The sequence below is a fragment of the Chanodichthys erythropterus genome, chromosome 22 (assembly GCF_024489055.1).
Source record: "Chanodichthys erythropterus isolate Z2021 chromosome 22, ASM2448905v1, whole genome shotgun sequence".
NCBI lineage: Eukaryota > Metazoa > Chordata > Actinopteri > Cypriniformes > Xenocyprididae > Chanodichthys > Chanodichthys erythropterus.
The window spans coordinates 17,411,228-17,425,965 of record NC_090242.1 but is presented as its reverse complement, the minus strand read 5'-3'; the positions used below and the strand labels follow the sequence as shown (position 1 = coordinate 17,425,965).

General features: G+C 37.5%; 1 protein-coding gene across 2 annotated transcripts in view; it reads left to right on the top strand.

Annotated features, from left to right (window-relative positions):
* sfswap (splicing factor SWAP) overlaps positions 1 to 14,738 on the top strand; it is a 114,826-nt gene that overhangs the window by 52,429 nt on the left and 47,659 nt on the right. For both annotated transcript variants that reach the window (XM_067375541.1, XM_067375542.1), the window contains exons 11-13: positions 1,941 to 2,025; positions 2,343 to 2,579; positions 10,544 to 10,728. In XM_067375541.1, the coding sequence (XP_067231642.1) occupies positions 1,941 to 2,025; positions 2,343 to 2,579; positions 10,544 to 10,728 (507 nt within the window). The remainder of the gene's footprint in view (positions 1 to 1,940; positions 2,026 to 2,342; positions 2,580 to 10,543; positions 10,729 to 14,738) is intronic.

Below are 14,738 nucleotides of genomic sequence, written 5' to 3'. Positions count from 1 at the left end.
CACTCTTATGTGTTTTTTTTTCTTTCTTGTTACATAAAAAATCTGGTAGTGAGATTACATGGGATTATCACAACATGTTTGGTTCTCTTTATTATTAGTGGCAATATCCATTCGTGTACAGCAGTTAGAATATTCATTTGTACTCTTGCGCTGACTCAAACAAAAGAATAAAACACAAAGATTTGGGTCAGCGTAAGGAAAACAACATCTCATTAGTGTGGAAACACTGTACCTCATTAAAGTGTGAAGTTTTTCAACATTCCACAGTGTGGAGTCCAGACTTTCATGTGTATTGAGGTGTAATTAGACATTTTGAGCATGCAGTCCGCTGGCAGATGGTTGATAAATGAGAGCATCAGACTTGCATTGCTCTTACTCCATATGACCGTGAAGGAGCTTGTCATGCTTTTCTCTACTGCAGAACGTTCCTGAGATTATACTCGCCCATCAGCGCTGTTCCCAGAGTGATGCTCAAACCCTGCATCTCATCCTAATAGAGCTCAGGCTAAAATCCATATAGCAAGTGGGAAACACTCTTCTTTTGTGTCTTTGTTGTTTAAAGGTGGCATAAAGCAGTTATTGAAGGAAGAAAGGAAAATGAAAGGAAGGAATGGAAAATGGAAGGAAGGAAGGGAAAGATGGAAGGATGGAAGGAAGGGAAAGATGGAAGGATGGAAGGAAGGAAAAAATGGATGGATGGAAGGAGGGAAGGAAGGAAGGAAGGAAGAAAAAATGGATGGATGGAAGGAGGGAAGGAAGGAAGGAAGAAAAAATGGATGGATGGATGGATGGATGGATGGATGGATGGATGGATGGATGGATGGATGGAAGGAAGGAAGGAAGGAAGGAAGGAAGGAAGGAAGGAAGGAAGGAAGGAAGGAAGGAAGGAAGGAAGGAAGGAAGGAAGGAAAAAATGGATGGATGGAAGGAAGGAAGGAAGGAAGGAAGGAAGGAAGGAAAAAATGGATGGATGGAAGGGAGGGAAGGAAGGAAGGGAGGAACAAAAAAATGGATGGATGGAAAGGAGGGAAGGAAGGAATGAAGGAAGGAAGGAACAAAAAAATGGAAGGAAGGAAGGGAAAGGAGGGAAGGATGGAAGGAAGGAAGGAAGGAAGGAAGAAATGGAAAAAATTGAATGAAGGAAGGAAGGGAAAAATTTATTCAAGGAAGGAAGGGAAAATGAATGGATGGATGTAAGGAAGGAACAAAAAAATGGATGAAAGGGAGGGATGGAAGGAAGGAAGGAATGGAAAAAAATGAATGAAGGAAGGAAGGGAAAAAATTGAATGAAGGAAGGAAAGGAAAAATGTATTAAAGGAAGGAAAGGAAAAATGTATTAAAGGAAGGAAAAAAATGTAAGGAAGGCAAAAATGGATGGAAGATGAAAAAATGGAAAGAAAGAAAGAAAGAGAAAGAAAGAAAGAAAGAAAGAAAGAAAAAGAAAGAAAGAAAGAAAGAATGGAAGGAAGGAAGGAAGGAAGGAAGGAAGGAAGGAAGGAAGGAAGGAAGGAAGGAAGGAAGGGTAAAATGGAAGGAAGGAAAAATGGAAGATAGGGAAAAAATAGAAGAAAAGAAGGCTAAAATGGAAGGAAGAAAGAGAAAGAATGCACATATAAAGGACTTTAACATCAAAATATTACACATATACCCTTTATAGGATGAGATGGATTCTCCCTCAGACTCTTCCTGTAGCCTAAACTCTTTCTGTTTCCTCCTGGGCATCCCCATCTTCACCTGTGAAATGGTATATTAAGGAATTACTGGCTCAGAATAACCACATATTCGGTACAAAGAAAGTCCTTTAAAATAAGCTCTTGAAAGAGAACCTTTGTCTAAAAACTGAGAGCTCAGGATTTTCATCCTTAACCTGTGTCTATCAAGTAAAGTAGTTTTTTGTCTCTCTTCCCTGACTCTCTGTTCCTGTCGTCCTGTCCTCACAGGGTTCCTTGCTTTACAACAGTGGGGGTGACAGCACAGCAGACTGCTCTTCTGGCAAGCAAGAAAATGAGGGCAAGCTCCTTAAAGGTAAGGCAGCTCTGCGCCCCCACCACCTGACCTCAGAACATTTTTGTCATCCACATTTATATGTCAGAATGTCCTCATGCACCCACGTTGCAACGCCGTCACGTCTCGCTATGTTTTAATTAATTTTGTTGTGCTCAGGGTGTTTCACCTAGCATGGTGAATAGACCCCTCTGTCTCCACTGATGTTAATTCAGATGAGCTATTGGACTTAATGATCCTGTCTTTGACTGTAATGACAGTAACTGTGCAGTAGATTTGTACTGAGGACGGTTAATGAGTTACCAAATAAAACATATCTATTATCTCCCACTTCCCAGCCTCTTTTGCACCTATCTGCTTCGCCATAAAGTCAAAAGAAAATGACCTTTTGCCTCTGGAGAAGAATCGTGTGCGGCTGGACGACGATTCGGATGAGGATGGGTTGAAGGGGGAGGTGCAAGAGGGAGTAGAGTTGGCGATAGGATTGGTTGAGGCAGCCAAAGAGCCTCCTCAGCCTCCTTTGACTGAGGAGAAGAAACCAGTACTGTCCCAGGAAGAGCAAGAAGCCAAACAAGGTATGTCAAGATTTTCATTAAAGGAATAGTACACCTAAAATGAACATTCTGTCAGCATTTACTTACCTGCATGTTGATCCAAACTATTAAAGAGCATATTTGAGCAAAAAGTGCTATATGAGTTGTGCACTAAAGTTAAGTAGTGATCGACCGATAATGATCTTCTTTTTTTTTTTTTTAGAACCGATAATTTGTGTGTTTATGTGCCCGATAACCGATATGCAGAAACGATATTTATTTACTGTTATACTTCTGTTTTTGACACGATTACATCACCACTGAGCTGAACAAACCATTTTATTTATAACAATCACTCTCTCCTTGCATAGAAAACAAAACAAATCTTATTTATACATCAATAAATAGAGGGGTCTGAAAGTGCAAAAAATAAAAAAGTGCACTGTTACTAAACTGTTTTTGTTTAAAAAATAAAAACAACAAACAAAAAAACTGGTAAAATAAATAAAGCCCACAAAAGTAACTTTCAGTCATCTTAAAAAAAAAAGTGTTTCATGTTCATTTTAATCTTCATATTACAAAAATAATTTTATTTATAAAAAGCATCAGGAGCAACACTAATGTTAACAATAAGCAAGTCGTAACTGCAGAAATATAATACTTCATTTTAAACTACAGTTTTAGTAGATTTATAAGCTGTTTAATAGGCTAAAGAGTGAGAAATAATTTGCTGGATAATGTTAAATAACTGAATAATATTCTCTGGAATAATGGAATATAACAAACCTTCGTATTTTGTTGCATTTCAGACGACTTCACGAGACTAATGATGAGCATAAACAACAGAGAGAGAATTAAATTCAGTGCTTTTATTTCCAACGTGTGCTCATTCATGGCTGTATTATTTAATTCACACAAATTTACATCTTGACGGATTATCTTATGTGACTCCGTGAGCTTGTCTCTATTTAGATCTAAGATCTTTTCAATCTAAATTGTGCATTAATGGCTGTTATGTTAAATAAAGTTTACTAATTACAGCAAAGCAGCTAAGTTTACTTTACCTGTGCACGCCGTTGTCTCGTCTACCCTCAGATGCACTCTAATGGTGATCCTGCGCGCAATCCTCAAAACACCCACATGATGGTGGCGTTTATCGGTTAATCCGATATTACAAAACCGATATCCAATTATGGTAAAATGCTTAAATATCGGGGGAAAATAACGGTAAATTGACATATCGGTCGATCTCTAAAGTTAAGCCATATGATAGATTTAAATGACATGTTAGCTAATATTTGGAAGGAAGGAAGGAAGGAAGGAAGGAAGGAAGGAACGAAGGAAGGAAGGAAGGAAGGAAGGAAGGAAGGAAGGAAGGAAGGAAGGAAGGAACGAAGGAACGAACGAACGAACGAACGAACGAACGAACGAACAGGGAAGTAAGAGAGGAAGGAAGGAAGGACAGAGGTCGGGAACAGGGAAGTAAGCGAGGAAGGAAGGAAGGACAGAGGTCGGGAACAGGGAAGTAAGCGAGGAAGGAAGGAAGGACAGAGGTCGGGAACAGGGAAGTAAGCGAGGAAGGAAGGAAGGACAGAGGTCGGGAACAGGGAAGTAAGCGAGGAAGGAAGGAAGGACAGAGGTCGGGAACAGGGAAGTAAGCGAGGAAGGAAGGAAGGACAGAGGTCGGGAACAGGGAAGTAAGCGAGGAAGGAAGGAAGGAAGGACAGAGGTCGGGAACAGGGAAGTAAGCGAGGAAGGAAGGAAGGACGGACAGAGGTCGGGAACAGGGAAGTAAGCGAGGAAGGAAGGAAGGAAGGACAGAGGTCGGGAACAGGGAAGTAAGCGAGGAAGGAAGGAAGGAAGGACAGAGGTCGGGAACAGGGAAGTAAGCGAGGAAGGAAGGAAGGACAGAGGTCGGGAACAGGGAAGTAAGCGAGGAAGGAAGGAAGGACAGAGGTCGGGAACAGGGAAGTAAGCGAGGAAGGAAGGAAGGACAGAGGTCGGGAACAGGGAAGTAAGCGAGGAAGGAAGGAAGGACAGAGGTCGGGAACAGGGAAGTAAGCGAGGAAGGAAGGAAGGACAGAGGTCGGGAACAGGGAAGTAAGCGAGGAAGGAAGGAAGGACAGAGGTCGGGAACAGGGAAGTAAGCGAGGAAGGAAGGACAGAGGTCGGGAACAGGGAATTAAGGTATGAAGGAAGAATGTAAAATGGGAAGAGGGAAGGAAAGTTGGAAGGAAGAACAAAGGCAAGAAAGGTAAGACAGGAGGAATGGAAAGAATAGATAAATGAAGGACAGGAAGAAGGTGGTAAGGATCAAGAAACAAAGAACTAGAAGATGGAAGTAAGGTAGGAGGAAAGAAAGAATGAAGAACAGGAAAAGGCAAGGAAGCTGGGAAGGAAGAAATAATGAAGAACAGGAAGAGGGAAGGAATGTTGGAAGGAAGGAGAAATGAAGGACAGGAATAAGGGTTAAGAAACAAACAACAGGAAAAAGGAAATTTAGGAAGGAAAAAATGAAGAATAAAAAATTGGGAAAGAAGTAAAAAGAAACAGGGAAGGAAGAAAGAACAAAGAACTAAGGATGGGATGAAATTAAGGACAGGAAGAGGGAAGGACGGAAAGGAAAAGGGAAATGTAGATTTAGAACAGAGCAGGAGGGAAGGAATGAAGACAAGAAACACAAGGAATAAAGGCAGGCAGGCAGGCAGGAAGGAACGGAGGATAATATTTACATTTTAATGGAGCTTGAAGTCTCCTTTCATTGAATGGAAAAGATTGGCCAGAATGTTTTTCAAATGATTAAGTCAAAGGTCTTTGGAAGAACATTAAATGAATTGTACATTTTTGGCAGAATCTTTTCTGGATCATTGTCCATCTTTTTAAATGCCAGGCATTATAACATATTTTAGCTTTGAATCTCTGTCTGGAGAGTTCATAAGTTAAGTTAAATAAGTATGTCTTAATTGAAAGAATTCATTGTTTGCTGTTTTCAAGGCAGTTCTTTTGTAATGTTCAGAAAAATTGTTCATACAGAAGAGATGAGTCAGTTTGTAGAGTATTACGCAAATAACTCATGCTGATTTTCCATCACTGTAATTGTTGCAGCCCAAATGTAATTTCTCACTGGCCAGAAGCTTAGAAGCTAGACATCTTTTACTGTAACAAGATAAGAAACATTGCAAAACAAACAGTAGTTTATCATGATCACATTAAGCCAAGATTTACCAGATTTCACTGCACTTCTAAGACTACTTTGTTCTTTTGACCCTCAGAGACTTTGAATAGTGGGATGATCTGATCGCTGACACATCACAATGACTGGCAGCATGTTAAATTACTCCTGCGAGGGCCAGGGCCATAATGTAATAGATCTGTCCATATGAACCATGCTCACCAGCGGCAGTAACTGTCTTCCTTAATTAAGGGAAGGTTTCACAGTTAAAACATGGACACCTCTCAATCCTCTCAATACCAACAGTGTCTTCACAGGAAATAAGACATGCAGGTTTGCATGTGAGATTGCAAATTTTTATTATTTTTTTTTTTTGGGTGGGGGGGCTGAATACGCATGTATTCAGTCAAGTCTCTCATGCCCGCCAAAGTTTCATTTATTTGATAAAAATACAATAAAAACAATAATATTGTGAAATAATATTAATTTAAAATAACTCTATTAAAATGTCATTTATTGGTAAATCTGTCTTTACTTTTCACTATTAATCTTTTAAATATGTCCTTGTTGAATAAAAATATTTTATTTTTTTATTATTATAATTTTTTTTAAATTGACTTTTAGGTGGTAGTGTATATATCATATTTTAGATATCATGATATAGTGTATTTAAAGGAATAGTTCACCCAAAAATGAAAGCTCTGCATCATTTACTCACCCTCATGCCGTTCCAAACCAATATGACTTTAGTTCTTTCCTTGTAACACAAAAGGAGAATTTTTGACCACTGTTTTCAGTATATAATGAAAGTCAATAGAGATTCCTCTCCAGTATGACTTAAAAGCACTGATAGAATTATGATATAATTTTGGATGAGACTCAAATTTAGGTCAGAATTCATAGAAAATCTTGCCCTTTGCCATCCATACCCATTCAAATATGACAACTTTTAGATGTAAAACACATTTGACATCAATGTGACATGATCAAACGTCATTGACCAGTCCCAACCTGGTGGGTTCCTACCTGGTACAGCTATGGGAATGAATAAGTATATGCAACAATAACAGATATCGTATGAATTAGTTATTATACCTTTTTTTATTTAGCGTGTTTGAGCTCGACAGCTCCAATCCTCATTTACTTTTATTATGTGGAAAAGGGCTGAGGATGTTCAGTATTTTAGGTTCCATGGAAGACAAAATCATATGAGTTTAGAATGACATGAAGGTGAGAAAATGATGACAGATTTTCATTTTCATGTCAACTATTCCTTTAACAAGAGATGCATATTTCATTATAACATGTAGGTTTTCTTGTTCCTCATTAAAAAATAATTTATTTAAACCTTATCAATGACACTGGACTGCATACGGCAGACGCTTCAGCCAAGCACTGAGCGGTAATGCACAGGGGTAATTACAGTAATAAGACCAGATGCCCAAAAGGAAGTTTACTTCACAAGGAAGTGAAATAAATGGCACTGCAGCAAACAAGGCCTCGCTCAGTGGCAAACTAGCTTAGATTGCATGACTATCGACCCATCCGGAGGAACGTAATCTGTATTGATGAGCTGTTAAAGAATCACAGATGCACAATTCAGCAGGCACTCAATCTGTTTTCATGTGTCCATCTATTACCTTTAGTGTATTTACTGAATGGAGTGAGTTTGTATGATCATGAGTGAGTTTTATTGGGTTGAAGCTCTGCTGTCTCTTGCAGTTGTGTGTTGTGAAAAGCTAAGAGGCAAGTATTTACACCGCTTGAGTTTTCCTCAGAGCTTACCTGTTTATTTTACAAATTGTAATTTCAAAATCCTTATTGGATTTTGTCAATGTTATTTGCAGCCTCAATTGCACATTGACTTCTGAAGTGTGTAGATGAGAAATTATGCAAGAGAAGGGGAAATTTGCAGGAAAAAGCAGAAAATTACTAGAGTCATTGCTTTGAGAAATGCCACAACTAAATCACAGGTGTTAAGTGCTGTGGGTTGCATTGAAAAGGCTTGTCACACATGTATAATGTTATTGCAGTCCTTTGCCTAAGGATGAGCACAGGCGCTTAGAAAAGACAGCGATGATCAGTAATATAAAATCATGACAGGATTTGTTTGCATCTTCAATGCATTTCAGAGCAGTTTACCTGGTCTTGTAATACGTAATACGTAAATGTTCTAAAATGGCTAATTTTTAATTTGGTAAATTTACGTGATACCTTGTGGAATAGATCACCTCTGAAGGAAAAACAGTCATTTTTTACTTAAAGGCCTAATATGTAGTTTTTAGTCACTTATTCAGAGCAAAGGTGTTGCTTGATGACGCCTTGATTTCGCAAAATCTTGGGGGGTGTTGTCTTCACGTCTTCAGCTGGTGGAAAAGAGTCCGACAGGGCTCGGGCAGAAATCATATTAATGGATGAGCTAATGGAATTAAGATTTTTGAAGCAGGGTGTGGTTGAAAGCTGTTGGAACTGAACGAGGCCGCTGGAGCGATTGCTAATTAGAGACAAGCGTGAGCGCAACCAAAGACTTTAGATATAGAAAGATGGTTCACATCTATTCGTTATGAATGGGAGAAACTGCAACGAGCAATATGGCGGAATACGTCCCACCTTCTAAGTAAAAGAGCCAATCACCGATTGATAAAGTCATTGCGTCACTACAGCTGCCGTTAGAAGCTCCGGTTCCCATAGAAACCTTTAGAGACTTGCGCCTAGTTTTTGAGATTTCAGGATTCCCCCATTTAAATAGATAGGACTTGGTCTTGGGCTGAATCCCAAATGATACACTTTTATGCACTTTCGGTCTTGTGGACTAACAGTGGCTGCCGTGTGTGCGTGTCTGTTAAGCCCACGAGACCGTAGGGTGTCCCATTCATCATTTTAAGTTTCAGAAGGGTGCTCGTGAGTGAAATATGGCCGTCGAGTGAACAGACTTTCCTTGAAAGAGACTTTGGCGCGACACACAGCTCGAGAGCAGTGGAGCTTTTATTATGCCGCAGATGACCGCTGCCACTTCTCTCCGGTCATTAAAAAGTGGAGTAATGCAGCACTGTTTTTGGCATATTATATACATTTGTTTTGAAAGTTGTTATAGTGCTACTCTGTTTGCTCGGCCGCTACTATGAGACACTTGTTGAACACTGTAGAAAGCTAGATCGACATTAGGCATGGTAAAACATGGTACTCGCGGTAAATCAATACAAGAAGATGTAAACAATAAAGACTTATTGTGTTGGGCGATATAACAATAATTAGATTTCTGTTGTTGAATGTATCCAAACAGTTGCTCACCTGTCTAATAAAACACATAATATATTAAAGCGTCTTGTTTCCATGGCTTCTACAAAATAAAAATGGAAAGGGTAACAATGGTATGATGTCATTGATAGTAGACACACATACACTGTCCGTGTCCTGGTTAAGATTGTTTATTTCTCTAAATTTAAACATTCTTGGAAACATTTGCGATAATATAAGTACACAAGTCAATACAATATATAACACTGTTCTAGTGTTTTTTGGATATTTTAATCCAAAAATATTACATATTGTGCCTTTATGTGAAAAACAAAAAGTGATTTATTTTATTAATATCCTATTAATTTGTATTAGCTTTTCTTTTTTAATTTTAGTTTTAGAGCCCTGTATAATTATATATATATATATATATATATATATATATATATATATATATATATATATATATATATATATATATATATATTATTTTTTTTTTTTTTTTTTTTTTTTTTATATATTATAGAATTTTTTGAGATCTAGTTTTTGCCAATAAGCAAATGCAAAATATTACTAGATCAGATCACTCATGACTTTCCTGGTTTTGTAAGACAGAAGTGTGTCGGATGGTTCAGCTAACAAAATGATTTAAATGATTCGTTCATTAATTGTTCTTTTCTGGTTCTCACTGAATCATTTAAAAACTACATGTACAGTACATTCATTTACTTTCCAGAACACATCTGAAATTGTTTAGGAGCGTCTGCTCGTCATTTAATTGAGGTTTGTCTCTAAGCTCCCTCCCCTTAAGGCGAGGACACAGTGCCGTGCACTAGTAGAAGATTACGTTAAATCGTAACAGGACGTCAAGGCTACAATATTGTTTCTGTTTCAGGGCTGTGCGAATAACTACCAAATTGCGAATTGGCTTCACTGATTAAGGGACATCTCACACAAGTTTCCTACCCAAATTTTTCTCACTGTAACACTTAATATTATTTCCTCACAAAGACATAATGAAAGAGAAGCCTCTGCTCTCTCTCCAGTTGTGTTTGTTCCGGAGTTGTATGTGATTGTTCGTGGCAGGGGGCCTATTTTTAGTGCGGATGCTGACAGGGCCCTCTTCTTGTTCTTGTAAAATATAATGACTTGTTTTTTTCCCCCTTTTTCTTTTGTTATCTCTGTTCCCATGAACAAAACCTGAAAAATTATACATGAGTACCCTGCCTACTCAAACTAGCTAAATTGAGACACTATTATACAATCCCTAGCCAGGCAGCCTTTAACACCTAACCAGAGAGTGAATGTCAGTAGGGATATTTTTATTGTGGTAGATGCGAAACATTAAAATGTGACGCATAGTTATCTTGTAGCTTTTTAAGCTCTATGCAGTTTTTATGAGGCGTGCTGGCTTACAAAAACCAGGTAAGTCACAAGTGTTCTTATCTGGAAATATTTTGCATTTGCTTAATAGCAAAAACTCACTGTGCCTCTGCACGCAAGCTCACTTGCCAATGCTTTTAGTTTTTAGAGCATATGGTGTGTATCAAGACAAATGTGTGTGTGTGTCTGACCTCTCTTCCCTTTTCTTTTCCAGCCAAACAGAAGCTGGAGGACCGGTTAGCAGCAGCAGCAAGAGAGAAACTGGCCCAGGCCTCCAAAGAGTCTAAAGAGAGGCAGCTTCAGGCTGAGCGCAAGAGGAAAGCCGCCCTATTCCTGCAAAATCTGCGAGGGCCGGAGGCTGAGGCCAAGCGTACAGAGGAAACTGCTGCTGCATCTGAGGTTTGTTTGTTTGTGTGTGTGTATGTGTGTCTGTGTGTGTGTGTGTGTCCCAGAATTCACCATCTACCACCACATATACCTAGACCTTATAGCCTCTGAATTCCTGCACTACACTGCAATACACACTGAATTAGCTGTGTAGTTGGGATTTGCGGCATGACTAATTTTATTAACATTTAAACAGATTTTTTTTTAACCAACTAGTCTAACAAACCCCCAGAACACACAGTCTGTATAAGCGATCCTTTTAAAATAGACTGACTAATCTATGAATTAAACAGTCAAATCCCATACTGAATGCCCCTGAAAAATATTTGTCTTTTTATCTTTAATCACTGCTAGCCAGTATAGGCATATTTACAAACCAGATTCCAAAAAAGTTGGGACACTGTACAAATTGTGAATAAAAACAGAATGCAATGATGTGGAAGTTTCAAATTTCAATATTTTATTCAGAATACAACATAGATGACATATCAAATGTTTAAACTGAGAAAATGTATCATTTTAAGGGAAAAAATATAAGTTGATTTTAAATTTCATGGCATCAACACATCTCAAAAAATTTGGGACAAGGCCATATTTACCACTGTGTGGCATCCCCTCCTCTTTTTATAACAGTCTGCAAACATCTGGGGACTGAGGAGACAAGTTGCTCAAGTTTAGGAATAGGAATATTGTCCCATTCTTGTCTAATACAGGCTTCTAGTTGCTCAGCTGTCTTAGGTCTTCTTTGTCGCATCTTCCTCTTTATGATGCACCGAATGTTTTCTATGGGTGAAAGATCTGGATTGCAGGCTGGCCATTTCAGTACCCAGATCCATATTCTACGCAGCCATGATGTTGTAATTGATGCAGTATGTGGTCTGGCATTGTCATGTTGGAAAATGCAAGGTCTTCCCTGAAAGAGACGACATCTGGATGGAAGCATATGTTGTTCTTGGATATACCTTTCAGCATTGATGGTGCCTTTCCAGATGTGTAAACTGCCCATGCCACACGCACTCATGCAACCCCATACCATCAGAGATGCAGGCTTCTGAACTGAGCGCTGATAACAACTTGGGTTGTCCTTGTCCTCTTTAGTCCGGATGACATGGCGTCCCAGTTTTCCAAAAAGAACTTCAAATTTTGATTTGTCTGACCACAGAACAGTTTTCCACTTTGCCACAGTCCATTTTAAATGAGCCTTGGCCCAGAGAAAACGCCTGCGCTTCTGGATCATGTTTAGATATGGCTTCTTTTATGACCTATAGAGTTTTAGCCAGCAACGGCGATTGGCACGGTGGATTGTGTTTACCGACAATGTTTTCTGGAAGTATTCCTGAGTCCATGTTGTGATTTCCATTACAGTAGCATTCCTGTATGTGATGCAGTGCCGTCTAAGGGCCCGAAGATCACGGGCATCCAGTATGGTTTTCCGGCCTTGACCCTTACCCACAGAGATTGTTCCAGATTCTCTGAAACTTTGGATGATATTATGCACTGTAGATGATGATAACTTCAAACTCTTTGCAATTTTTCTCTAAGAAACTCCATTCTGATATTGCTCCACTATTTTTCGCCGCAGCATTGGGGGAATTGGTGATCCTCTGCCCATTTTGACTTCTGAGAGACACTGCCACTCTGAGAGGCTCTTTTTTTACCCAATCATGTTGCCATTTGACCTAATAAGTTGCAAATTGGTCCTCCAGCTGTTCCTTATATGTACATTTAACTTTTCCGGCCTCTTATTGCTACCTGTCCCAACTTTTTTGGAATGTGTAGCTCTCATGAAATCCAAAATGAGCCAATATTTGGCATGACATTTCAAAATGTCTCACTTTCAACATTTGATATGTTATCTATATTCTATTGTGAATAAAATATAAGTTTATGAGATTTGTAAATTATTGCATTCCTTTTTTATTCACAATTTGTACAGTGTCCCAACTTTTTTGGAATCGGGTTTGTATTAAAATCAAGTGAATCAACAAGCAGTGGAGGACCAATAAGTACAAACTCAATATCATAAACAGAATTCCTCAAATAAAAGTTATCCAAAAAAAGTCAGCAAATCAAGATATTGTTGTTTGTTACCACAGCCACCGCTTGTATGAACGCAGCTCTCTTGTTTAAAAACATCTATACATAATTTAAAAGGGTTAGTTCACCCAAAAATGAATAAATTTGTCATTAGTTACTTATCCTCATGTTATTCGAAACCTGTAAGACTTAAAAATGAAGATATTTTAAATGATATCTGAGAGATTTGTGTGCCTCCATTGACAGTCCACACAACTCTTGCTTCAAAAAGAGATCGTAAAACGAATCTATATGAATTGAGCCGTTTAGTTCAACATTTCTGAATAGCCTGGATTGCTTTATATGATGAACAGATTGAATTTAGGCTTTTATTCACATATAAACATTGATCAGCGAACATAAACAGAAGTTCAACTGTTCTTGTTTGAAGTGTGAGAACAAACCTCGTTAGTTCTTGTGGATGATCAAACGTGTTGCGTAACACACGAGAATGAACCTCATTGAATCTCATCCATTAAGCAAGCTTTTATTAAAAATATCTTCATTTAGTGTTCCGAAGATTAAATAAAGTCTTACAGGTTTGGAACGACATGAGGGTGAGTAAATGATGACAGAATTTTTATTTTTGGGTAAACTAACCCTTTAAGGGTATTCTGTTTGTTAGGATATTGACATAGGATCTGTTGTTGTTAAGTAAGTTTCATTCATGTCTTCCTTTTAAAATGGTGTACAATTTCATACTGGTATTTTCCCTCATAACTGGTAGTATAACAAGCAAATAAGTGTAAATATTAACAAGTAAATATTATATATATATATATATATATATATATATATATATATATATATATATATATATATATATATATATATATATATATATATATATATATATAAATATATGCAAATAACAAATATTATATTATATAATATATATATATATATATATATATATATATATATATATATTATATAATATAATATTTGTTATTTGCATATATTTACTTGTTTTATATATATATATATATATATAATATTTCAACGACTAGTATTTCCAATGTTGACTAGCAGTAGCATTATCTTTTAGTTGACTAGTGGAATAATCCCGCACATCCCTAATGTGTAATACATATTACATCCGCCATGTTGCCATTTACTTTTGGTTTTTAAACAAGTGCAATTTAACCACAAAGAACAACTTTCTTGCTAACTGGAGTGCTTATGCTTGAAAAGAGCCACCCACTCTTCGTTTTCGCTTTCATTGCATTGCTTGACATGCTTGCCCTGACAAAAAATTCTGTTTTTGCTCTGCACTTCAGAATCATCCACTGTACCGTCATGGTTGAAGATTTTATTTTTTTTATTTCATTGGTCAGCATCATGTCAAGACTCCTGCTCGATAACGCTGTTCTGGTTTCCTCGCGGTTTGTTTAGTGAAGTCCCCCGTAAAGAAAAGCAACATAGTTTATTGATCCGTCAAATGTCTTGAGAAAATGCTCATTACTGCAAAATGATTCCTGACAAGTGGTTTTTCCCCATTCTCTGGGGGTCAAGTGTGACTTTATGTGCTGACAGACCAAATGAGATGAAATTAGAATGTGATATATATATATATATATATATATATATATATATATATATATATATATATATATATATATATATATATATATATATATATATATATATATATATATATATATATAAAAAATATAAAAAATATAAAAAATATATGTGTGTGTGTGTATGTATGTTGTTTATTCTATCTATCCCTGTTGTATTTTCATGGACTTGCGAAAGGAGGAGTTCCTAATTATTTGTGCAGACAAAGCTGGTGTCTCCCAGAAAAACGTCTTTTGTACTTTTGAGTTTTTATGTTTATCGTGTGTCAGCCCTGATTCCTGAATATCATTTTCCATTTCTCCATAGAGACATAATGAAGACATTTTAATTTTTGGGTGATTCCTTTAAGGACACGGTTAGTT